The sequence below is a fragment of the Marmota monax genome, unplaced genomic scaffold (assembly GCF_021218885.2).
Source record: "Marmota monax isolate L192 unplaced genomic scaffold, Marmota_monax_Labrador192_F-V1.1 WCK01_AAM20220418_F8-fsc00015, whole genome shotgun sequence".
Classification (NCBI taxonomy): Eukaryota; Metazoa; Chordata; class Mammalia; order Rodentia; family Sciuridae; genus Marmota; species Marmota monax.
Window position 1 is genome coordinate 7,429,306 of NW_026692194.1, and position 27,928 is coordinate 7,457,233.

Here is a 27,928-nt window from a genome sequence, read left to right on the forward strand (position 1 = left end):
GGACCTTTTAAACCATGGTGAGATTTGGAATTTGTCCTAAGAATACCAGGACCCCTAATTGCTTCTATGCAGGAGAATATCATGATCTGATTTGATTTCAAAACATAAAAAGTCTTGGATGCTAAGTAACAAATGATTTAGAGAGCAGGGCAAAAGTGAGGTAAAGCCATATGTCTTGAAGCTATAACAATTATCCAGGCAAGAGCTGAAGGTGACTGGTACAAGGTTTAGCCATGCTAATGGAGAGAAGTAAGTAGATTAATGATCTCTTCTTCTTGACAAGATCTACAGTATTGGAAAATTTGTGAATATAAGGGTGAAGAAGACAGTGTTAAGAATGGCTTTCAGGTTTCTGCCATCAGTACCTGGGTGGAGAGTGGGACCATGGAACAAAATATGGAACACTGGAATAGCCCCAGGTTTGGCAGTAGAAAGAGGAAGATTATGAGTTTGGTATGAGTATGTTCAATCTGAGCAACTAGCGAAACGGCAAGAGGGCTCTCTGAAACTGGAGATATAAATCTAAGGGTGGTTATTGTGATTCGAAGGGACCAGTGAATAAATCTCCTTACCTTCTGAGTTCAGAGGCAATTGAAAAATAAATACTGTCCTTAAGGGATCAAAATCTCAACTTCTTTATTGTGTAAACTGGATGTGTGGAATATGGCTTTGATCTGTAGACAAAGTTGAGCTTTTCAATCTTTTTTTCCTGAATTTCACTTATTGGCCCCCAAATTTCAGACCTCCCTGCTTATTTCAGAACGGAGTTCATGGTGTAGGAGGGAGAACTGGGTGTTGCTCCAGAGGACACTGGTCCAGAGAAGGAGGGAAAGGTACCCAAGCTGTCAGTGAGTCACCCCTGTCAGAAGGATGATGGATTCTAGCAGGAAACAGGTGCAGTTAAAGCTGTAATTGATGAGAGGTTAGCACAGGGATGATTTGCAGAGTTATGGGCAAGGTCAAAGCTACCAACAAGGGACGTAAATGCATCCAGGAACTAGGTACTGGGAGGTTCCAGTAGGAACAAAGGGAGGGAGCTGTTACCAGAACTGTGGATGAGGCGGAGGCACTGCCTGACAGTGAGGAGGCAGAGGAAAGAATCCAGTGCCCAAACTGTGGCCCTCACTGTTCGGCAGGATGGGGGATAAATTCCTACCTACTCATTTTTTCCATTTCTGAACTCCTCCCATTGACCAAACCCATTAGAAGCCAGAGGACTGTATCAACCAAGGAATGCATTGGCAGCAGTCATCCGAGGGTACAAGGGTGGAAAATGGGCCACCAGAAAATAACCAAGATGGGCAGGGGTTAGAGGAGAGGGCAAGAGGTGTGGTTCTACTGTCTTGGCAGTGAGCATCTTTGAGGTAAGGATGCTGCCTTGCTCCTGCCTTTATGAAGCTCACCTCCACCTCACATCAACTCTTCCTTTGAGTTCATCCTTCAACTACTACTGGGTAGATTAGCCTTTGCTCCAAGATGACTCTGAAATAGTAACCAAACAATTCTTTAATTAAATGATCAGTGTTTGCTGCGCCCTGGAATGGAAACTCAGTACTATTCTATTTCATAAGCTCACATTTTCTCAACTGTATTATTCAACTGGCTCATCAGAAGATATGCAATGGGATCAGATGATATAGAAATGTATGATGATATGATGTTTGATAATGATACGATGCCCATAAAACTGAAATGTCACAAATAACCTTTCATTAGAGTGTTCACTGTTTCTAAGGCATAGATTTTTGTTCCCTTTCACACCTTAACCTTTCTGAAATTGGGGTTCATATTCCAGTCTCCTTAGCCAAGCTGCAGTTCCGACAGAGTTGTCATTGCCCATGCATGTGCATAAAAACTGGCACAATGGGTACCAGCAACATGGAAGAAAGTCCTATAGGCAGAGCACTGTTATAAAATGCTTTGTCACCAGTGCTCTGGGTGATACAGAGGATGACACTATTTGAGATTCACACAGTCCATTCTGAGTTAAAAAGTGAGTTTGTCATAGACACAGAAAGTAAATTAGTGGTTGCAGGCGCTGAGGGAGTAGGAGCAGTGGAAGGGGGAGTGGCAGCTACTGGATACTGGGTTTCTTTGTGGGGGGTGATAGAAATGTCCTGAGATAGGTAGCAGTGATGGTTGTATAACTTTATAAATACACTAAAAACCATTGAATTATTTTGCTTTAAAAGGGCAAATTTTATGGTAGGTGAATTATATCTCAAATTTTTAAAAAGGGATTAAGAACATAAAGGGAAGCTATTTATGATTTAAAGGGACCAGTGAATAAATCTTACCTTCTGAGTTCAGAGCTACTTAAGAAAGAACTATTGATAGAGAACTCTACTATTTTTGCAACTTATCTGCCTCTAAAATGATTTCAAAATAAAAAATTTAACAAATGGGGCTGGGGTTGTAGCTCAGCAGTAGAGTGCTTGCCTCGCACGTGTGAGGCACTGGGTTTAATCTCAGCACCACATAAAAATAAATAAACAAAATAAAGGTATTAAAAACACATTAAAAAATTAAATACTTTTGGGGAATACCATCCAAACTTGAGGTTTTGTATAGAAAAATCTGTATTCAGAGTAGTTATAGACTTGTGTGAGCTCTTTCTTAGTGAGGAAAAATGATATTCAATAAAAAATTTTTCCAATTTTGAAAGCAAAGATGATTCGGAATGTTTGAATTTTTAATATAAAGAGCTTCTAAGAGTATTTTAGGTTGTTTTGCTTATATTTTCCTTTTTATGGATGTAGAAGATCAACATGTGATTGAAAATCTGTTGCTACTAAGTCAAAAAAATCTTGTTGACTAAGTATAAAATAAACATTTTAGGTGGCAAAGAAAATCACCTTGTCAAAGTTTAGTTAGCTTTTATTCCCCTTATTGGTACTATGTTAGATGTTGTGAAATACAGTATTACATATCCAATGAGGAATTCTTCCCAAACCAAAAATTCCCTTACTTTTATACGGTAAAGACCACAGACATTATAGTCCACCATTATCTCCTGCACAAACTCCCATCCTAATTAATCACAATCTAGTGTCTTCACTCAGTGTCTGGGAAAAGTGAGGTTCTTGCAGTGATTGCAGCCAAAGTCTCCTGTGTATTCCACTTTTAGAGCCCAAAGGGTTAACAGGATGTGGATAATTATCCCAGCACCAGCCTCACACCCAAGAAACTTAAAAGCTTAAGCAAATCTGCTGCTCCTCACAGCAGTTAAACCAGTTGTGTCAGTCCTGATTCTAGATTGTGAACTGCAGAAGCCATTGAGTTAGGCAAAGAAGGAATTTATGCATAGCCCACTAGGTAAGTGGGAAATTACAGGGAAGACTGGAACCCCTGGCTTTGAGTGGTGTGACCTATAAATTAGGCTGGAGAAGACACTGCTGTTGGGACCTGAGCTGTGGACTCACCATCATGAAAGGTTCTCGTTGGGCCTGACTCCTGACTCACAGTTGAGAGTGGGTTCATCTCACTGGCTGAGCCTTGGTCACATGGCTGCCTCGTGATCACATGGCTGCCTCGTGATCACATGGCTGCAAGGGAAGTTGGGAAAATGAGTGACATTTTTTGCTTCCATAAAAGGAGGCAATCTCTGCCTCACACAAAGACTCTTAAGGAGTGGGCAGAGGTTTAGTTGGTGGACAGACAAAACTCACATGAATGTCCAATTTACCAATCAAAACAAAGTCCTCAAAATCTCAGAATGTACATATAGTGCTGGCACCAGCTAATGACCCTAGCAGAAGCCCAGGAGTATCTGAAGGAAGGAGAAGAGGAAGGAAGGAAGGAAGGAAGGAAGGAAGGAAGGAAGGAAGGAAGGAGGGAGGGAGGGAGGGAGGGAGGGAGGGAGGGAGGGAGGGAAGGAAGGAAGGAAGGGAAAAGAAAAGAAAGATATCATCTGTGTTGGTTTTTCATAGTTCTTGACCTATGAACTTTATACTGTGTTGGAAGAAGTCTTTCATTAAGAGGTTAATTATTGCCTAAGTTTACCATATCACACCTGGAAATTGAAATCCTCCTATTCTCTTGCAAAATTGAGAAATTTTCAATGGTGTTCCAGATCTTACTGAAGACTCCCTGCTTTTCTATTCTGTATATTTAAAATCCTTTAATTTCCATTTCTTAGTCTGTTTTCTATTGCTATATAACTGAATAGCACAGACTGTATAATTTATAAAGAGAAATTTATATTTTACAGTTCTTTAGCTGGCAAATCCCAAAGTTGAGGGGCTACTTTGGGTAAGGGCCTTCTTGCTGGTGGGGAACACTCGGCAGAGTCGCAAGGTGGCACAGGGAATTACATGGTGAGACAGAATAAGCTTGCCAGAGGAGCTCACCTTTATAACAAAACCATTCCAGTAATAACTCATCCATCCATTAATCCATGAATGGGTTAATTCATTCATGAGGGCAGAATCCTCATGACCCAATTATCCCCTAAATGTCCCACCTCTCAAGTACCAGTAACATATAACTTTGGGGGTTAAATTTCCAACACATGAAAATTGCAGGGACATAGTCAAAACCATAGCACCCTATATCCCCGTCAAGTCAAGGACACATCCCCACATCCTCTTGTGAATCACCATTACAGTTGGTATGCTGGTAAATTGGCTCTCTTTAGTCATGATTTGTACCATTTGCCAATTCCCATGGTGGAAGATTTCAAGCTGCCAAAGTTGTGACTTGCAAAAATCTCTGAACATTTATTGCCTCTTTTGGGTCTCTGCAAACATCATATTTTGCCTAGAATTTCTTAGGCTGGTAACATCTGTCTCCTGAAGCAGTTGTCTCAGTTCTTTAATCTGGAGAATGAATAATGTTCCATTAGGGAAGAGTCCTCTGATTTGTTCATGGCTGTATTCCCAGTGCTTAGAACACTATCTGGCACATGGAAGACCCCCGAGTACCTCTTTGTCTTGGTGGTGGTTCTAAGGCTCTTCCCTGGAGCCTGGTGAGGACCAACACCTTTTTCATATGCCCATCCACGGGGCAATGCCTTTCTCTGCCTTGGCATTAAAGGTTTCCTTAATGTCCTGTGTTTATCAGGGAAGTGGAACCTGCTTCTGATCATCTATTTGTCCCTGTTGTTCCACTTCTCTTTTCTGGAAACTCAACCAAGTTTCTAACATTTTACCTTACTTCTTTTTTATTTTTAGGCACTGGGAATTGAACTCAGGTGCACTCAACCACTGAGCCACATTCCCCAGCCCTATTTTGTATTTTATTTAGAGGTAGGGTCCCACTGAGTTGCTTAGGGCCTCACTTTTGCTGAGGTTGGCTTTGAACTCACGATTCTTCTGCCTCAGCCTCCTGAGCTACTGGGATTACAGGCAAGTGCCACTGTGCCTGGCTTACCTTGCTTCTTGAGTTTATCATTTCCTTCTTCATCACATGTCAATCCACACTGTTAATTGTAACTAGTAGTGTTTTTCTTTTTATTTCCCTTTCTAGCCAAGATGATTGCTTTTCTGATAAACACCTTAGAATCTATCTTGTGGGGTCCACCACAGTGAACACCATGAAATAAAATTTTGAGCCTGACAAAACACATGGCTGGTGAAAGAAATTTTATACTCCTTTTTCTTTTCTGCTTGATGTTGTCGTATTGGGCTAATATTGAACCAGGCCTGGATTCTATCACTGTCCTGCCTGGTCACCTGTAGCTCATTTCAAAGCTTTGCCTTCCCTGAAAAATCCCCTCCACAAGTTCACCAGGTATGTTTCCTCAAGGCATCTGCCATGCCTGTGTTCTGACCTGTAATCATGGAGCCACCTAGAAACTCACTGGTAATACTAGAAATGTTCTATGCTCATCTTTCCAGACATCCTGCCTCAAATTAGGCCGAGATTGTGTGACTACCTGGTATAACTGTCATGGTCTTTAAAGGGTGATTCCCCCAATTAAACCTATTGTCTGACCTTTTAAGAGGGCACTTCTCAAGAGCTTCCTGGAAATACACTCCTTGGTTGCATGGGGAGAGGGTGTGTAGATTACTCTGGTCTGTTCTTTGAAATTCCTCCTCCCTCTACTAGAGCCCTTTGGACTTCACTCAGCCTTTCTGATCTAGTAATAGCTACAACAAATGAGTTTCTAGTACCTTCTTTGAGAGTGGTCAGCTCCAAGCACATCTCCCTTCTCTTCTCCCTAGTCCTTTCACATGGGCCTAGCTTGACCTCCAGGATCAAAAGCTTTCTCCTGGAGCTAGAGGTATAGCTCAGTGGTAGAGAACTTTCCTAGTATGTATGAGACCTTGGGTTTGATCCCAACCACTGAAAGAAGCACAACAAGACAAAAACAATAACAGCAAAACCTTTCTCCCAGGGAAACCCTACTCTCCCCACAGCAGTGGTGGTAAGGCCCACTGCTAGCCAACCAGATCAGACACTGGCTGCAAACAACCAGCACTTGTCTCTGGCTGAACCCAAGCTTCCTTTGCTGTCCTCCCTTCCCCCATTATCAATCCCAACTCAGCTTCTTTATTTATTTCTTCTTTATCTGCTCTTATTCTATCTCCAAGTTCAAAGTTTCTAAACCAACCCACCTCCTCTTGATTCCTACAGACAGCACATTCCTGGCACAGGCCTTTTTTTATCCTTCTTAGTCTTCAATTTTACTAATAGTTTCATTGTGCCCCAAAAGGTGACCTGCCACCTATAAAAATAAAGGTCTCTGGCTGGGGATATAGCTCAGTTGGTAGAGTGCTTGCTTAGCATGCACAAGGCTCTGGGTTTAATTCCCAGTACCACAAAAAAGCGGCGGGGGTGTGGGGGGTGGGGGGGGGTGGGGGGGTGTCCCTATTCTTCTTTCTGTTCACTGATAAAAATCTACCACCCTCTGTGACTGAACCTCCAAATCAGAGTCTCTGATTAAAACCATGGCCTGGTTTGAGTAACAAATTTAGGAGAGGACTTGCATATATGTGGTCGAGATTGAGCATGATTCTAGGACTCTGTAGGTAAGTCATATGGAGTCAGGGGTTGATTCCACCATGGGTCTCTCCTTGGCCCTAAAACAGTTCATCATGGCATAAAGAAGAGAATTTGAGGCAGTTGACTTAATGCACCTAAGGCTAGAACCTCACGTGCTAGTATACTCTTACCCAGTTTTCTCAAACAGTCCTCAAACCAACAGCATCAGCATCACTTGGTGACTTGTTAGAAATTCAAATTCATAGGCTTTAACCCAGACCTACTGACTTAGAAGTAGAAACCCAGGATATTATAATAGGCTCACTGGGTGATTATAATACATGTTAGGATTTGAAAAACCACCATTCTAACCCACATGAAGTGTAGTTTCCTTTGACCTTTTCCTGCCTGAGAAACATGGTGGGAACAGTAAAAAAATGATCCCAACCACGAATACTTAAAGAACTTGATCACAGAAATTCTATTTTAAGGGTGTCACCATATTGGGTATACCTGCTTAGATTTATCAGTTGCAAAAGTCTGTATGGCCTGAGTACACTGAGGTTGCAAAAGCTTGGGTTTGCCACGCTCCTGTGACATCAGTCTTATTAAAATGGAAAACAGTATGGAGATTCCTCAGAAAATTTGGAATGGAATCACCATTAGACCCAATTATCCCATTCCTTGGTTTATACTTAAAGGACTTAAAAACAGCATACTACAGTGATGCAGGCACATCAATGTTTATAGCAGCTCGATTCACAATAGCTAAACTATGGAACCAACCTAGATGCCATTCAACATATGAATGGATGAAAAAAACTTGGTACATATAAACAATAGAATATTACTCAGGCTTAAAGAAAAATGAAATTATGGCATTTGCATGTAAATGGATGGAGCTGGGGAATATGATGCTAAGTGAACTAAGCCAAACCTAAAAAACCAAAGGCTGAATGTTTTCTCTGATAATCGGATACTAATCCATAATGGGGGTGGGCTGGGGAAGAATGAAGGAACTTTGGATTGTGCGGAGGGGAGTGAAGGGAGAGTAGGGGGTGTGGAATTGGGAAGGATGGTGGAATGAGATGGACATTATTACCCTATATACATGTATGATGACACTACTGGTGTGACTCTACACAATGTTCAGCCAGAGGAAGAAGTGCTCCATTTGTATACAATGGGTCAAAATGCATTCTACTGTTGTGTATAACTAATTAGAACAAACTTAAAAAGAAAAGAAAAAATGCTCTATGCTAAAGAAGTTGACACCTGGAAGTCCTGTGCTTATTAAAGTTCAGGGACCTCCTGCCCCAGCTATCCCTGAAACATATTTTTCTTGGCAGATCTTAAGTCCCTAAGCCCTGTCCTTGTGCCTGTTTTGTGGGCCATGGGTGGAAAAAAAAAATATATATATATATATATGGTGTTGTTGGACACAATACCTACCTTTATTTTACTTGTTTATTTTTATGTGGTGCTGAGGATCAAACCAGCACCTCACACTTGCTAGGTGAGCGCTCTACTGCTGAGCCACAACCCCAGGGGTTTTTGAGGGTGGTGGTAGAGATACAAACCATCTACCCTCCACTGAGTGTAAACAAAATGAGAAATATAGGGATCGAAATATCAACTTCATTGCTGATAAAGTGAAACTGGAAAGGAGCTGGGAGTCTGCAGCCACCCCTGGATTTTTAAATACCTCCCCCTCTGAATTGAATCTCCCAAGCCCAGTTGAAGGCCCCCTCAACAGAGGCAGGGTCTAGTCTGGTCCACATGTGTGGGCCAGTTTGGCTCCCTAGAGCTGTGCAGCCTCCCCCAATGTCCCCCATCAGGCTCATTTACTTTGTCTTTGGAGAAGAGTGGTAAGCCAGGAAAGGAGAGATGACCAGGGCAGGTGCTCTAGGACCATTCCCTCCTGGAATAGACGCAAGGATGGAAGAATCCACTTTCCCTGGCTGTGTGGAGAGTATTTGAGGTCAATGGAAAAGTCCAGAATAAGAAAGAGGAAAGTCAGGACTGAGATTTGAAGAAAGCTCGCATTAAACTTGGTTTCAAGGAGGAAGCCCCAGCCAAAGAAACTGAGAAGAGAGGCAAGAGAGTGGGAGGAAGGATCCAGGAGTGTCTAGTGTCACAGAGGCCAGGGGAACACCATTTGAAGGAGAGAGTGATCAGCAGGGTCAGGGTTTCTTCTGTGGGCGCGCCATACGAAGAACAAAAAGCATTCCTAGGGTGTAGCCACCTGGAACCACTGGTGATCTCATTGAAGAGCAGGAAGGGGAACTGAGCTTTAGGGTAATTGATGGAAGTCCATGTGGTGTCCTGGAAGACGGTTTTTAAAGAATGAGGGAGATTAATGCTTATTTGGAAACTGATGGGGAAGGAAAAGCAGACTTTGTTTGGAAAGGTTCAAGGGGGCACTTGTCCCAGGACCTGTGCTGCAGGCCAGGTGCCTTGGGTGAATACCTGTCTGAAATACTTTTCCCTCATCTGCACAAAGATATAGTGTGAACTCACCACAGCCCTGAATGGGAAAGATTTGGCACACAAAATAGGGGATAAATGAGAGTAGATCACAGTTATCTGCAAAACCGAGAGCTCCTGGCTCTGAGTTCAGAGAAAAGCTTCCAAGGCTATTAAGGGCAGAGGCAATGTCAGTGTTTTTTCACTTTAAACATTTCCCTGTATTCCTGTATTTTTTTGGCAGGCCCTAATTATTTGAGCACCAACTGACTAAGTATTTAAGTCCTAATCTGGTGAAAATGGCCAGAATCCAATGGTCTTAACCCTCCCTTAGTGACAATCCATTAGCTCCCTAGGATCTCATCCTTTAGATTCATGGTGAGGTGACTTCAATGGCAACAGCAGCCCTGACTCAGGATGGAAGAGTGTCTCCCTGGACCAATTAGTGGTCTCTTTCCCCTCACTATTCTCAGAGCCCATCTTCTCTAAGAGCTGGTCTTCAGGCAGTTTTTATAACCATGGATTGAATTCTTACTTACAATATCCCACCTTTTTAAATAACTTCCAACTACGAGATCATAGAAATATCACCACTAGAAAATTTTTAATGATAAGCTTCCCCTTGCTGACACCACCCTCTTCCAAGTTCCTAAACCATTTATTGTAAGCTCACATGTCTGGAAAACCAAAATAAATGAACCAGGAAGAAATTGTTGGGTAATTTTTCTAAGTATCTCATAGATCCCTTAGTATTTGTTTTCTTTTCTTTTTTTTTTAAAGAGAGAGTGAGAGAGAGAGAGAGAGAGAGAGAGAGAATTTTTTAATATTTATTTTTTAGTTTTCGGCGGACACAACATCTTTGTTTGTATGTGGTGCTGAGGATCGAACCCGGGCCACACGCATGCCAGGCGAGCGCTCTACCGCTTGAGCCACATCCCCAGCCCAGTATTTGTTTTCTTAAGGTTATTTGTTTTCTTGCAATATTAATCAAATTTTCAAAAATAAAGCCTTATATTACTTCCAAAGCACATTTTACATTAGGATTTAAATGTGTTACTGAAGGAAAAAAAAAACCAGGATTGATGCTAAAAATTTATTTTAAATTGACCTTAGGATAATTTAGCTATGTAAATTATTTTTTTAAACACATACACACACAGCCTTACCAAACAGCCAGAACCCAGATAGCTACAGGAGTCAATTACTTCACCATAGAGTTCGTAAAATTCTCCCCATTTTCTAGTGTTTAAAGGTAACTGAAATTACAAATATAATGATTTATTATCAGGAAATGATTAAAAGATAACTGCAATATGAAGGAGAAGATACGAAAATCAAAATTACAATGCATGTGGTAGCCAGAAACTTAAGACTGTTGTCTGAGAAAAAAAATTGTATGGACATATTATTCCATCAACCACATAATATTTATGCCAAACCCTATTATTATTATAGTTTTTTTGGGTACTGGGGAGTTGTCACGAGCAGCTTCTCAGCCTTGTCTGGTTACCAGGAGTTCCCTTCCGGATATCTGCACTGGACCCCGGACCGCGACGTACGCGAACACCAAGCACGAACTCGATTGCCTTTTGAAATGCTGGTTTATTCGCACACCACACAAAGCAATACACGAGGTGACTGGCTCACACTGCACGATCTTACTCTCAGGCGATGAGAGTTGATTGTGAGCAAATACATGGAGTTTCCCTCGCGCTTATATACTCTATATGTTTACAACAAACTTGTTTGTGTCTAACTTATCTAACATAAGCACACTACCTAGTTACATCATCAACTTATCTAACATGGGCATACTATCTAGTCATCCTATAACCAAAAACATGTTTACAACTAAAAAGTCACTTAGTCACTGCAAAGTCCAAAACAAGTCCAAAACAAGTCCTTTTGCTGATTCATGTTGTTTGTTCATCCTTGATGTTTACTCCTGTCATTCCACCCCCTTGATACGGAGGCGCCGATGGTACTGATGGTGCCGATGTATCAAAGCGACAAGTACGGTCCCCTGTCTTAGGTCGTCCATTCGGAAGTTGCCCGTCCTCGGGGAAACGTATGGGCTGTCGCGGCCCTGCAAACCAATCTTCAGATTGGAAGATGCAATCCACGGCATCCATGCAGCCACCGACCACACAGGAGTGCAGAAAAGGCTGAAGCATAGCACGAAACTCACAGCAGAAGGGAGCTTTCACTCTTGGAACGAAAAGTTGTTTCAATCGTAAATAAAGGTCCAAATCCAAATCCTTTACTAGATCCAAATCTATCACCAAATTGTGAACTATCATAAATGGATAATTAACATCTTTTTCAGAGAACATCGGAATTGGAGTCATCCGGTCCTTCCTGAATAATAGGTCGTTCCTCAGCTTGCGTCCTAATATCCGTTTGATGATTATCTGGTCCACAGACATAGTTCCTCAAGAAATTCTACAATATTAACCAATCTTAGGTAAGTGTTGATGACAATCCACATAAGTCCATAATTTAATAAAGTAAGGCTTACAAATGTTTCTTAAACATATGTCAAATAAAGATCTAGGAACATATGTATTCCTTTGTCTGCATTGCGAATTGATTCTACACAATACAGCATCACCAAATAATAATGATCTATTATAGTTAAGTGAAATAAGTCCATTAACATAAAAAGTACCTGCATTAGAGTGTAAGGTTAATAAATCATGATCAGACTTCATCACTTCAGTGAACAATCCAAATAAAGTCTTAACACACAAATGTATATTATATCTACAATAAACATCACAATGCAAATTATTATCAGAAATACAATTCCAAACATGATTCAAAAACACACACAAAGAGGGCACTTGGCCTTCCAAGGTCCTATCCAGTGGACACCATGGTCCACTGCGTAAGGTTACTAGTCTACATAAAAGAGAAAAACGTTCCTGCCCAAACAGTGTATATGCACTATATAAAAACCATGTATTTACATGAAATTCGATGCAAAGATGACAATTTGCATAGTGCAACTGTTCAGAATAATTCCTCGATCTTTCCGTCCTTCTCCTTCTTGGATTTGATTTTCTTAGTGCCTTTCGTTTCATGGTCCCTGTAATGTTGAAGTTTATCCATTTTAATGTAAGTTTTCTTTCCTGCAGACTTATTGATCTTTAAACAAACCTTAATACATAATACAAATAATACAAAACAACATACATATAGCAATCCTTCCTTAAGCCAATGGAAAGGGTTCCATCTCATAATGCAACTAACATCTGCATGAACCAATTTTCTAAAGAAACCTACAAAACTACAATCATAAGTATACTGAAAGTCACGCGGAATCAAGTATCCGGAATCAACCAACATTTTAACTTTATGAGTTTCTCCTGAGAATCTTTGGAGAAGTTCAGTAGTTTGATTATGTACTGTCTCAATTTCCTTTCCCAATGAAGCATAAATGGACTTAGCTGCCTCCGTCGCCTTCATCATATGTTTATATTCTTCCGACAGAGGTGGCTGGGGCACAAAAGTATGTAACCCAAAAGTATGATTAGACAAATAAACCACCTGAGTCAGGACTCGTACATTTCTCGTGTTAGTAAAATTCAAACTCCTAAACAGATGTTTCTGAACGGTCAAATTCATATGTTCCATCATCATGACATTAGTATGTATATGGCAACCAGCATTCAGACTCAAAGAATCACTATAAGAAATGTTTTGCCATCGTTGAACCATGTACGGTTCAGGATAACAAGACAACATATTAAAATTCCCAAGATCTAACAAAGTAGCCTGAGGCATAGATATAGTTATATCAGAAGTCCTAGGTTCATCTGAGAAAAGATCATAGGCTATAACAGTTGTTTTACCTATCGCATAAGTGGCTTCACTAGGCACATAATATGACATATTGTTCCATTTCAACCAATAAAACTTATCAAATGGTATTATCCAATCTTTACCAATTTTCTTCGGTATAGCCTTAGTTGGATATCCTATTACAACCTTAGATGTCGACATTTGCCATAAATTAATCATGCAAACACCAGTTTCACACCAAGAATCCTTTGTAGGATCTAATATGGTTATAGCTGATGCAGTTTCCATGCCTATGCCAGTTCTAAATAACAGTCTTATTTCTTCTAATCCCGCGGTGATCATTGCCTGCAGATGTTCACACTCCTGAGTTGCCTCCAATTGTTTCATGCGTACATTCCACGATGCATCCATAGTCTCGATCACCTTACTTAATGAATCAACATGATGTTTCAAAAGTTCCTGTTCTGCAGAAAGTCTTTCCATAAGCAAGGACGCGGAGTGCAGATTTTTAGATAATTGTGAGATAACAAAGTTCTGTTTATTCTGAAGTCCTCGCAGAGCTGAAATTTCCACTCGAAGTTCCTCCGTCATTGCTCCAGCGATTGCTGCCCCCAAAGCTGCTCCGGCCAGGAAAGCGCCAATCGCTGCGAACTGCAAAGGTCTCCGTCCTGCTGCATTTCTTTGAACTGAATAAAACAAATCTGGCAACACAGTAGACTCAAAAGAAGGACATACAGTTTCACCTTTCAACAAATCACTAACAGACAATCGTAACACAATTGGCTGTACTTGTGGTTGTATCAAAAATCTAACTGGCTGATGTAGTAAAGGTAAAAATCCTGGAGCCTCTAAAGTCTTCATAAAATTACCGTCCTTTTCCTTGCGTGGGAAGAGGACCGCTCTTGGGAAATGGGCAGTAACCCATCCCTTGGTTTCATTAAATCCTCCTCTATCAATTAAGCAAGGATTCAAAGAGGTCGGTTCCATGTAGCATTTCTGCATATCCATCTTTGTACTATATATAATATGATTACCTGCATGTGCATCAAACACATCAGTATTATTATGTAAAACATCATGTGTTACAATATCATAAAGATTCCATTCATTTTCACTTCCTGGTAATAACATATACCAGTAATAAGGTAATTTTCCTGGATATATTTTACTAGGCCAAGTAGAGAAATCCATTCCTTGTGTCAACCACCATTTCAGAGTTCTTCTATCTGCTACATCCACATGGTATCTAATTATAGTATCCCAGAGCTGTGCTCTAGGGCACCCAGTCTTCAATGACCAGTAGTCATCAGCATTTACCAGGTAAGTTTCTGTTTTGTAATTCACTAAAGTAACTTCATCCAAATCTGGTGGTACAAATGCAAGAGAATATACTGTTGGATGTAAAGTATAATCCCTCGTTTGTTTTTCCTCATTGCCTAATACAACATTACCACCTTCATAATGTTTGGAAACATTTCCAGTTATATTTACATCAAGAGGAATATCATAGTACGTGGAATCATTATGCATAATAGACCTATGAATACCAATCACATATTGCCATGAATGTGGAAACCATCTGCAAATAGATCTTTCCATAGCTAAACTAACATTTTTAGTGTCCACATAATTAGAATCAACTCCCATCGGGATTGACATATTATGGACATTCACTCTGATTTTGTCATCACTCAAATTAAACACGGGAATCAAAGTCCCAAAGAAATTATCATAAAACTTAAAGGTACAGTCTTCGCATTTATAATAAGGCCACTTTGAAGATTCTCCTTTGGATCCATTATAAGTATAATCTACCTGCAGAAATGTAACATTATAAAAGTGTTTTTCCAAAATATCCTTAGGTGTGACAACCAATACAGGTTGCCAGGACTGATTATCAAACCTATGCCACGTATTATTCACCTCAAGATGCATATGAGAGGCATTCAAATATACAGCATGAAGAGGATTCTGTACACAATTTTGTCTGCTAAAATTATAACACCATGTCCAATTAAATATATTATAATATTGTGTGTAGTTTTTCCACACTGTCTGGTTAACAATGTATTCGTCCACGGTGAATTTATAATCATGTAACCCTGGACTATGCACTCTCTGTCCCAATTTCGGGCCATCCACAATCTCTGAGAGGTCCCATTCATTGTTGGCATTTTTAAAGACATACCTCCTTGTTTTGTTTTCAAATAATAGCCATCCAGAGTGATTAAACATTCCAAATTCAGGATGTAATACCCCAGTCGTCCTGTAAACTGGACCCAGCCTACAGGCCTGTGTGTGAATCTTATAAGTTACAGATGAATAATTACCAATTTTATAATAATATCTATATTGGCACCACTTAAGGAAGGTTGAATCAACAGGGAAGCAAACTCTACCAATAAATGCTTGTCCCTGTGTTCGGTTAAGCATATCTCCAAAAATGCTACGGATACAAACATACCCGATTTTATCCTTTATTTTAGGAGGCGTGGCCACGGGTTTAACCAAGTTATGGGTAAATGGCTGTGGTAAAGGGTCGGTCAACACAACAGGTGATCGCCAAGTGGCGGTACCTAAGGTATTGACTTTCCACCAATTATCTATAGTAAGATAAGATTGGTTCCGTATTTCTAAGGATCTATCAGGATTCTGTAGAATCTCGAACTTTCCATATATAGGTAAATTAGGAAAATCCGCTACACAAGATACATAATGGGTATAATTCAAATGAGTTCTGCTTTGCACATCTTCAATATATATAGACATATTCCTTTGTTTAGTGCTCATGGAATCTAGATACTGCTGTAACTCTTTTGGACACCATGTCCCGTAGGGTTCAACTAAAACTTGCGGCCATCTAGGCAATGGCCTAGCTCCTTGTAAATGTCTAGGCAATCCTTTCCACTCATCCAACATTTTCTTAGAATCATTATATGGCAACAAATTTATCCCCAACGTAGTTGTTCGTGGGGTTGTAGTTGTAAATTCATCAGAACCTTCTTCCTCTCCATCATCATATGAAGAATAGTCATATTCTTCATATTCATAATCGAATAAATTATAATCATTCTGTTTGTTGGACACCCAAACCTGAAAAGGCAGTGATGCAACATCCTTTTCTGCTGCTTCTATACATGTAAAGTCATTCTCTTCTGTAGACTCCTCAAAAGTATATACAGTAAGGTTTGGATTATTAAGCACTGCTGCTGTAGCATTATAGCTCTTAACTAAAGGTTTGCCTCCAAGTTTCCTATAATAATACACAAAATGTGGCTTATAAGACCACATATCCATAATCCCAGGTACCAGGTGACATCGGAGGGGGTTAGTTTCATATTTATTAGAATATCCTCCATCCGCACTAGATCTAAACATTGGGCTATATACCCCAACTGTATTGATGTCCCAAAAATGGTCACACCCCTTAGGTGCGGAGTATTTGTTATAATGGTGGCAAAATGCATAATTATGATAAAACAAGTATCTAATAGCAGTAAAATTTTGTAGGAATTTGTTACTTCTCCAATATTGTGGTATTACTGCACAAGAATTATTACACTCTTGAAGTGAATGAGTGAAATTAATATAATTGAAGATCCAATCTTTGTAAGAATGCTTGGTCAGGTTAATGTTCCTGATACCAAAATAATATGGAGTTGTAGTAGTAAAAGTAGTGGGAGTTGTAGTTTGATTTCCCATTACTGAATAGAACTGCAGGGCTATCAAAAGTAGCAAAAATAGCAAAAGTAACAAAGTCCTAGGTGCCATTACCAGAAACACAGTGTATAATTAAGTACATAACAGGGTAGCAACTCCCGTGCCAACAATTTATGATTCACGTTAATAAAACAAGTAGAACCATTCAAAAGAGCTGTCTGCCATTCGTTACAATAAAAATATCCACCCAAAAACAAGCAAGAATATACAATCAGGATAATAAAGCATATGTTAAACCAAACACACAAACGTTTACCTAGTGACAACATCTTGGCTTTTTACTAATCTGAGGTCCCCTTTTCCAGTTGATACCCATAGGGTATTTCCTTGTCCGTGTGATACAATCTCACCTTTAATCACAGAGTTATCTTTTCTGTTACGTATCCACACCTTATATGGTCTTATATTATCTGGGTTTGGGTCCCCGTCTGCCTGCACATCGATGTCCTTTTGGAATGTTTCCTCAAAGGGTGATCTCCTGTGCAGTCTTTGCCTAGAATTAAGTTCAAAAACTGCAATCAGTATTGCCTTGTCAAACGGCACATCTTGTCCTATCTGCCACAATTTAGTCTTTAATAATCCATTGAACCTTTCAATATTTCCTGCTGCTTGTGGATTATAGGCCAAATGAAAATCCCAATTAATTCCTAAAACGTCAGCTAATTTCTGAACATTTCTACCAGTAAAATGAGAACCCTGATCGGAAGTCACATTCCAAGGACATCCATATGCTGCACACCAGCTCCAAATAGTTTTCATAGTAGAGCTTTGATCTGCATGTCTACTTGCACATGCATGTCCCAATCCGGTACTACAATCTACCATAGTACACACATATTTTCCATTCTGCAAAGGACCAATATAATCAATTTGTACCTTCTCATTAAATCCTCTAGGGGATGGTCTATTGTGGGGTGGATCTCTCCGGAAACGTTGCACCGAGGATGCACATAGTTCACATCCAGATATCGCACGCTTACATGCTCCCCAGGTAACTTTTATATTTCTGCCCTGAAACCACTGGAACATTCCATGTGTTCCAATATGTCCTAATTCCTTATGCAATTGTCGGATCTCATCCTCCGAAATATCAGCATTCAATTCAGGAAGTTTTATATGCCAATTTGGGTCACGTTTCAACCGAATCTTTGTATCTGTTTTATCTAATATTTTCCAAGGGGCCTTATTCACCAATTTTAGCCCTTCGGAATCAAATTTACTCAATTTGTCTGCCACATCATTAAATTTAGATATTTCATCTGTACGTCCTGTGTGAGCATCAACGTGCGCTATCTTTACATGTATAGGTGCCTCCGCAAGAAATTTCCAAATATGTATTCCCCATACATCTTTTCCATTAATTTTATAATCAGATTCCTTCCACTTTGCAGACCATATGGCAATACCATTACAAACTGCCCATGAGTCCGAAAAAACGTGTATATACTTTTTCTTTTCATGGATAGATTGTTCAACGGCCAATTTTACTGCACAGAGTTCTGCTAACTGTGCTGAGGCATCCGAGCCTTCCTTCACTAAGATCTTATTATCACTTGGTCGATATGCCACAGCTTTCCATTTAGTGATATTTCCTACTACTTTACTTGATCCATCTGTGAACCATGCATTTTTATGAGAAGCAACTGCCCCCCATCTTCCAATAGGTTGTGTCTTTGGTTGTTTAACCTCTACCGGTACTTCTACCATAGGCTGAGCAAAAACTAATTCTGATAACCTTAATGTCTTATTATTCCCTGACACTGTTGCATCATTAATTATAGTTAACAAATACCATTTCCATTTCAACACTTTTTGTTCCATGGGTAAACCTCTAAAATCTTCCTCCTTAGTTCGTACCCAATCCAAAATTGGTATCTGAGTTCTTAATGTAACTACTCTATTAGTTAAAACAAAACCTAGACTCTGTACCGCCGTATAAGCTGTCCACACTGTTTTTTCAAAGAAAGAGTACTTGTTTTCGGAAAAAGGAAATCTTTTGGAGTAAAACCCAACTGGTTTAGTCTGACTATTACTTTTAGTATATATGCCCCAATTTCCAAAGTCATTGGCATATATTATATCAATTATAATTTCTTCACCAGGTTGAGGTACATACAATTGGGTATATGTCTGAACATATTCCTTAGCTAATTCTAATGACTTTTTCTGTTCCGGTCCCCATACAAAGTCCGCAGCTTTCCTGCATACCCTGTGTATTGGAGCCAGAATCATTTGCAAATATGGAATATGTAATCTCCAATATCCCAAAATGCCCATCACCTGCTGAGCCTCTGTCTTGGTTTTTGGTGACTGTAAAGCCAAAATCTTATTTATCACTGCATCCGGAACCTTAGGTCCTTCTGTAGTCCACACCACCCCCAGATACTTAACTGACGTGGCTGGACCCTGAATTTTATCAGGATTGATGGACCATCCTTTTGACTTCAATAATGTAACTACCTCGTCCTTTACCTTATTTAACTCGGTCATATCTTTCCCAGCAATTAATATATCATCTACATATGACCATAACTTAGTAGTTCCTTTATCTTGAAAATCCTTTAACGTTTCTTGTAAAGTTACATGTGCTATAATTGGGCTATTTTTATATCCTTGTGGTAACCTCTTAAACCTATATTGTACTGATTCCCAAGTGAATGTAGTCAATTCTCTACTCTTAATATCTAATGGGATAGCGAAAAACATATCACTCAAATCTATAGCACAAAAACAAGTAGGTGAAAAATTTCTAATTTGAGCATAAATGGACTCTACATCTGGGAGAGTACCTGGCATAGAGGGGGTTACTTTATTTATATTCCTATAGTCTACCGTCAATCTCCACTTGCCATTAGGTTTCATAACAGGCCATACTGGACTGTTATATTTAAATGATGATGCCTTTTCTATTATATCTTTTTCCAACATTTCCTTTATTGTGGTGCTAATCTCTTCATGTCCTCCTTTAATAGGATACTGTTTAGTAAATACTGGTGGAGTATGGGGCAATTTTACTGGATCAATCTTTACTTGACTTAAAATTTTTGTTTCAAAACACTTCAATCTCTTCAAAGGTAACCATTCACCATATAATAACCTGAGTTCCTGAATTCCTAATACTCCATGTGGAACTTTGCCTACCAATACTTGTATTGTATAATCCAAATCATATATTTTAAATGTTACCCATTCTTTTCTCATTTCTGCACTATGTCCAGATACTCCTTGTACTATAACTTTTTCCTTAGCTGGTTTATTATTTACAAAATCATCTCTGACTATTGTTACCTCGCTTCCCGTATCTATCAGGAAGGAGTCTGTATATTCTTGATTATCAACTATAAATTTTAATTGTATGAACGGCCGGGTGTCTGGCCGTTTTGCCATCTGGGTGTTCCAAACCTCTGCATTGTTAAACCAAACCTTCTTCTTTGGCCCTGCACCTGACTTCCTCGCGGTACCGGCCTTTGTGGGTTCATTCTCCTTCCTATCTGTCTGTTGTTTACAGCAACATTTCCTTGTGTCCAGGCTTGTCCTGGTCGCACCTTTCTCCAGTCTTTGCCATTTCCCAACATATTTCTGTTTCTTGGGAGGCTCCGCTGGCCAGGCGGGCCTCCCAAACGGAAGTTTTTTGTCTGGTAACATTTAATATTTCCGTTACCATTTGTTGGAAAACAGACTGGGTTTCGGGCTTTAGCTTGAAATGTCATTGCAGCTTGAAATGACATTTTGTGCTCTTGTTGTAATTCTCGATGTTGCTTTAAGAACTCAACTACATCCCATAGGGTGTTGGCTCCAGCTAGCATGGTTGCCAACATCATTCTATGCTGTTCTGGTGCCCCTTTTATAATTATTCTCCTAAGCGCGGCTGTTAAGTGAGCACTTAAAGGGGATCCTTGAAACTGATTATAAATTTTGCTAAAAATAGCTAACTTCTTTACTATCTTAATCCCTTCACTGGGATTCTTCCACTGTACCTGGCCTTCAAAGGCACCCCAATCTATATGTGGGATGGCCTCTGCCCAGGCTATTGCAATCCAATCCCAAAGTGTGCGTACCCTGTCAGGTTCCTTTTGTATAATCTTTGCTAAAGTGTCCGCAACACTCGGATTGTCTATCTGGATATTAACCACCTGCATCTCCTTGCCTGCGAGTCTTATAGACTCGCCTCCCTTACTATGAATTGTAAACAAAAAGTCTCCGTCGGTCTGACCTTTCTGTGAAAAATCTTGCCTTAACTGAACCATTTCAGGTCTAGTTAAGTCCCTAGTTTCAATAACTTGTTCCAACCCATCTGGGCGTCCCCGTCCGGGTGTGGATGTTTTAATTACTGAAACTGGCATGCTGGCCTTATCAGGAGCTTCCAGTTGGTTCAATATATCTTTCAAAAATGGGTTATTACTTCCATTTTTAAGGGCTTCTTTTACTAACCTTTTGCCTCTTAGCCTGTCATCATCTATATCATCTATAATTTTACATAATATTCCCGGGATTTCTTTCTTGTCAGCCCGTTCCATTATGGGCTTGACGATCTGAGGATTACTTAATGTTACCTCAACTGTGGTTCCTTTCTGGAACTCAGGCATCTTTGCCTGAACAATTCTTTCAATACCTCGCCATGGCGATTGAGATTTTAATTCTTTTTGCTCGAGCTTTAGTTCTCCTATTCTACATTTCTGCCTAAATCTTTTTATTACTTCCTTGAAGCCCATGTTGCTATTTTTAAGAGGATCCTCAGTTTAGCTATATGAATTTTCCAAGCAATAAACCCGTTTGTTTCTATCTTATAAGGTATCTGACTTATTCCCTGATGCCAGCTATATAGTGCCCAATTTTCTATCCTTTCCTTAAGCCACCCCATGCACGGGGACCACCGTCCTCCTAAGGATTTTGGTGGGGGCACTCCCCTTTCATTCCACCTTCAGCCTAGACGCCGGACGATCACGGTCATTCTAGGTTTTCAGTAGAAGAAATTGTGCATTGCCATGTGGGTTATATTTACCTGCTCCGGAGCTCTTCTTCCGTATCCTGCCGACTACGCCAACTGTCACGAGCAGCTTCTCAGCCTTGTCTGGTTACCAGGAGTTCCCTTCCGGATATCTGCACTGGACCCCGGACCGCGACGTACGCGAACACCAAGCACGAACTCGATTGCCTTTTGAAATGCTGGTTTATTCGCACACCACACAAAGCAATACACGAGGTGACTGGCTCACACTGCACGATCTTACTCTCAGGCGATGAGAGTTGATTGTGAGCAAATACATGGAGTTTCCCTCGCGCTTATATACTCTATATGTTTACAACAAACTTGTTTGTGTCTAACTTATCTAACATAAGCACACTACCTAGTTACATCATCAACTTATCTAACATGGGCATACTATCTAGTCATCCTATAACCAAAAACATGTTTACAACTAAAAAGTCACTTAGTCACTGCAAAGTCCAAAACAAGTCCAAAACAAGTCCTTTTGCTGATTCATGTTGTTTGTTCATCCTTGATGTTTACTCCTGTCAGGAGTGAACTCACTCAACCACTGAACAACATCCCCAGCCCTATTTTGTATTTTATTTAGAGACAGGGTCTCACTGAGTTGCTTAGCGCCTCGCCTTTGCTGAGGCTGGCTTCGAACTCACAATCCTCCTGTTTTAGTCTCCTGAGCCCCTGGGATTATAGGCATGTGTCACTGTGTCAGGCCCAAACTCTATTTTTAGCAGATAAAATATGATGATAGAATAGAATAGGCTTCAAGACAACATAGCAAAATGTGGCAGAAACTTACATATAGAATAAAATAATTTCTAATGAGATTTTGGCCCTTTCTTTGTATGGGATCCAAAGGAAGTGACAGAGTGATCTTTGCAAAAGTCCATTCTAAGGTTAATAGGGCCTTGTTAAGTTTAAAAGTGGTTCTAGTCTTCCTGTGAGGCCTAGGATAGAGCCAGCTATATCCCATACTGAATATAGTAAACATATGACCACCTTAAAGAAAAATAATAGGTCTATCCTCAGGAGTGGTCTCTTGGTTCAGACAGGGCTACTCTATCTAGAAATGAAGGGAGGGCAATCAGAATGGCTCCTAGGTATATATGTAATAATATGTTACAATTGTTACCCATGGAGATGGGGAGGCGAGTAAGACCTGGGGAATGGAAATGGAAGAAAGTAAATACATAAAAAGAGTGGCCTTTTACCACTCAAAGATATAATAATGATGACAAAATATTCCATAAACTGGGTAAGTAGGAATTAATTGTTCAATTGAAAATACAGCATCAAACCTGTGTAATAAAACATGTAAGGAAGCTTGGCATAGTAGTGCATGCCAGTAATCCTAGCTACTCAGGAGGCTGAGATAGGAGGATTGCAAGTTCTGAGACCAGCCTGGGCAACTTAGTGAGATTCTGTTTAAAAATTAAATTTAAAAAGTTTTGGAATATAGCTCAGTGGTAGAGTGTCTGCCTAGCATATGCAAGGCCCTGGGTTCAATCCCCAGCACTGGGGGCAGTGGGGAATATCTAGATAGATATGCACAGACACACATACACACACACACACAGAGAGAGAGAGAGAGAGAGAGAGAGAGAGAGAGAGAGAGAGATTAGTTATCTAGCTATCAAGTAGGGTTATTTCCCATTCCTGTTTTCCTAATTTTCCTTTCACCCACGCTTGTGTATCTCCTTAGGGACTTTCCGCTGTGGGCCCCTTCCCCCGGGTCATGATCCTATGCTGTCCACACATTTCTTCCTTCTTCCCTCCTGATACCTCTCTGCCCTCTGTTTCATGCCCTAGAACTGGCAAGCACTGACCCTAGGCCCAACTCAGAGGTAACTTTGCCTGAGCCTTGAACTTCAGAGGTCTCTATTCTTGCCAAGCCTTTCTCCAAGGAATGTGTCCCCTTCCTCATCTTGAGCTTATACTATTCTTTATAATTATATTCTGGGAACCTGAGACCCAAATAGCTCCAGTGCTTTTTATAGGAGTGTTCACCATGTTGGTCCTCTTAAGGGCAGACTCTGTTCCTGGTGTGTACACCTGGAAGCCCAGGGTGGTAAAGAGGCAGCTGTACATTTTGGAGGTGCTGACTGGGTGTCCACATACATGTGCAGGAGGCCCCTACAGTGTGTGTGGATCAGGGGGAACCAAGGTTAGAGGAGAAGGGAGGCTGGATGTGGGCAGGAAATGGCTCTCCAGGTGCCACCACTTCTAGCAGAGAAGCCTAAGGAATTTGAGAATTCTCAGTTTGAACCCAGACTTCCAGGTGGTTGTCATGGGAGGAGAATGTATTTTATAAGTTTGTTGGCTTGATTATAAATTCAAATATTCAGACACATATTTTGTAGGCCACCATTTGAACCTTCACCTTGGCAAGTGGAAGTAACTATTTTGGATTAGACTTTTTACCTTCCACAAGGACATCTGGGGCTTTGGTGGGTGATTTCCAGTGGATACAGCACTTTAACCCATGGAAGAGCAGTCTTGATTGGAGCATAGCAAATATTGGGCTGGTGAGTGGTGACACAGAGTCTTTGGTGACCTTCAAATCACCAGATGAGTGACGGCCTCATGTGCCTTGCCAGTTAGTTGGTCCTGGCCAGAGAACTGATTGGTCATTCCATTGTCACTACTGCATATAAATGAAGAAAAGAAACTGTCCCTTCAATATCAGACACTGTGGTACCCAGTACTCCCTCCACCTTCTCCCACTTTTGATGGGAAACATGGTATTTACACTAGCTGGAAATAGTGTATTCTTTCTTGAGACAAGTTATTGGCTGATGGAAATTTTTGGTGGGGATGCTATGATACAACCTAAAATAAGCGACCAGGTAGAAGGATTTTTTAATACGAGAAATTACGAATCTGGGAGGGACCAGAGAACAGAGACAGGTGGAAAAACGGCTTCAGAACCTAACTGAGGCAGGAAAGACCCAGGGCAAGTCCGGTTCCTGTGGATAACTGTTCTAAGGAACTCTTGACCTTCATTTGTCTTTTCTTCTCTTTCCCCTTTCCTTACCCTTTCTCCCAGGTTTCTATTTGCCATTCTTTTCTGTGTTCTCATGAAGATGCGTTAAGGATTAGGAAGGGATTACTGGACCCAGGCATGGCTGGTCTTTGTTAAATGGAACTTTCAGAAATGAAGGGGAAAACCAGAACTATTTCCCCCTTCAGATAAATTGTGTTTCTCTCAGTCCAAAGAGCTCTTGGGGATTTTCCCCAGGATTTCTTTTTCTCCAAGGATGTTTGTTTTGTTTTTAATTTGTGAGGAAAGACTAATTCATTCAATAAACCAACATTTCCTGAACTTGTATTATAAGCAAGTACTGCTTCAGGTGCTGGGGAAAATGGAATCAACTGCAATGAAAAAGCCTTGCTTTCATGCCCTGTTCATTTCACTGGGGAAACAGCAATAAACAAGACAAATAACAACAACAATTGTGTGTACAGAAGTGTGTGTGTGTGTGTGTGTATGTGTGTGAATTTAGGTGGTGAAAAGTGCTAAAGAGAAAATAAAGGTACAGTAAAGAGTGGTCAGGGAAGGCCACTCTGTCATCAGAGAAGATGGAATTTTTAAAAAATATATATTTTTTGGTTGTAGTTGGACACAATACATTTATTTTATTTATTTATTTTTATGAAGTGCTGAGGATTGAACCTGGGGCCTAATAGGTGAGCAATCTACTGCTGAGCCTCAACCCCAATGCCTCCCCCCACAACCCCTCTCCCCGCCCCAAGATGGCATTTAAATAAAGAATGGGGAGAAGAAGGGGTTTGGATACTAGGGAGTAGCATTCTCAGCACAAAAGACTACAAATGAAAAGCCCAGAGGCAGGAGCATGCCTGACAAACTTAGGGATCAATACATAGGCCAATGTGACTAAATCAAGAACAGGATGAACATGGGAAGAGTTGAAGAAGATGAGGACAAAAGAATGTAGGTGGGTGGGTGTGGAACTGAAGCCAGATTTAAAATTAAGTAGTCAGTGTAGTTAGGTAAATCGGGTCTAATATCGAGTGAAATCTAAAATGGAGGCCATGTTGAGAATGAATTTCCGGAAAAGTTGAGCAACTCTTGAAATGTTAATGAAGTCCCAAGAAAAGCCCTAGGCCCAAAGTCCATCCCAAAGATGTGTTAATGAAGTCTGTCCTGCCCAGATTACTTCTTTGGCCCACCTGTGTCCCACCCCTCGGGCCTTCCCACCTACATTCCATCACTGAAAGAACTATAAAAAGGGGAAACAACCGCACTTCCACGGATTCCACCTCTTGGGTCCCCTTCTTCCTCCGGGAGAAGTCTTTTCTGCTGTCCTTTAATAAACTTCTATTTTCCACTCCAAACTTGCCTCAGCTTGCTTCTTCAACATTGGGGAAGCAAGGACTCGTCACCGGTCAACAACGGTAACAGAACCATGGAGGTCTTTTGTTAGGACTTGGATTCATTTTGGGCAGATGGGAAGCAACTGTAGGATTTCAGCAGAGGAATGACAGGATCTGATTTGCATTTTAATAGGATCACTCTGGCTGCTGTGTTCAGAATAAACTGTGAAGGACAAGGGCAAGACCAGTTGGGAGAATATTGCAGTAATCCTGGGAAGCCAAGAAAGTATGTAAAACCAGGGTAGTAGTGATTGAGATGGTGAGGAGTGGTGAGATTCTGGACATATTTGGAAACAGAGTAGAAAAAGTTGTGCTAATGAATTGGTTGCAGATTATGAGAAAAAGAAAGAAGTCAAATAGAACATCGAGGTTTTTCACCTGAGCAACCAGAAAAAGGGTGTCGCTATGAACTGAAAAGGAAGAGTTCAGGGGTCCAGGTTTGGGGGAAGATTAGGAATCCAGTGATGGCAATTTACATTCTAAATCCCTGGTAGACATCCCAGTGGAAAGGCCACGAGTCTTCAGATAAATGCGTTGGGAACTCAGGAGAGGTCAGGGCTGGAGATAAATCTCAGGAAGTCTTCAATGAGCAGACAGCATTTAAAGGGTAGAGACGGTATTTTTGAAGAAATGATAGTAGATGGAAAAGAGAGGTCCAAGGCTGAGTCCTGGAGTAGTCTAGAGTTTATGGTTGGGGAGCAGAGGAGAACATTAAAAAAGACCAGAGGGCCAGACAGTGAGATAGGAGAATAAGGACACTGTGGAGTCCTGGAAGCCAGGCCAGGAAGACAAATCAAAGAGAGGGTTGCTATGTCCAGTGCTGATAGATAGAGCAAGGAAGAGGAGGGCTGAAACTTAACTGTCATCTTCAGCAAAGTCAAAGTCATTGTTGACCACGTAAAGAGGTGTGCTAGTGAAGTGGTAAGGGTGCAATCTCAATAGAAAGGCTGGAGAATGAAAAAAAGAGAACAAATGGAAGAATTTGAAACAATTCTTTGAAGGCCATTGACTGTAAAGTAGAAGAGAGAAATTGTGGTCCAACTGGAAGAGGAAGAAGGATTGAAAGAGTTTTTTTTTTTTTTTAAATATAGGAGAAATAAATGCCTTTGTCTATTAATAGAAAAGGTCCAGTAGGGAGTGGGGGGGGGGGAGAAGATGCAGGGCTAATGGGTGGCTTCCTCTGGTAATACTAAGAGTTTAAGAGTGTCTACATTGTATTGAATATCTGCTGAATATTAAGTTTGCTTTTTCAGATAATACTCGTTTCTTAGAATATAAGATATAGATTATCATTTCCATTTTACTGGTGAGGAAATTGAGCTATGTGTCCAAGTTTATGTAGCAAGTTTAAGGAACAAGAAAAAGGTGGGAATCTGAGCCCAGCTTGAGTCATACTGCTTCTGGGAGTGTCTACCACTTTTTTGGTTGTGGAGTGTGCAGTTACCATGAAGGGGCACATTTACTGTCTTACATCCTTGCCTAAAAGAAGGGTCTGTGCACTTGTCATAACCATTACCAGAGATGTTGGTAGAAGGAAAAGACTGAATCATTTTTCTTAAGCCATGGGACATGAAATCTCAAACAACAGAGAAGGTGCCTTGACATCTGGTTTCCCCCAAATCTCTATATATT

General features: G+C 40.5%; 1 protein-coding gene across 2 annotated transcripts; it reads right to left on the reverse strand.

Annotated features, from left to right (window-relative positions):
* Positions 1–10,972: 10,972 nt before the first annotated feature.
* Positions 10,973–22,429, reverse strand: LOC124078610 (uncharacterized). Of its 2 annotated transcripts, XM_046423480.2 has the most exons (3): positions 21,917–22,429; positions 12,360–17,407; positions 10,973–11,832 (listed from the first exon to the last, which is right to left on the reverse strand). In XM_046423480.2, the coding sequence occupies exon 2, from the start codon at positions 16,963–16,965 to the stop codon at positions 12,403–12,405; it is 4,563 nt and encodes a 1,520-aa protein (XP_046279436.1). In that variant the 5' UTR covers positions 16,966–17,407; positions 21,917–22,429; the 3' UTR covers positions 10,973–11,832; positions 12,360–12,402. The 2 variants fall into 2 exon arrangements, with proteins under 2 accessions (XP_046279436.1, XP_058428915.1); XM_058572932.1 differs by having other exon boundaries at positions 10,973–17,407.
* Positions 22,430–27,928: the final 5,499 nt, after the last annotated feature.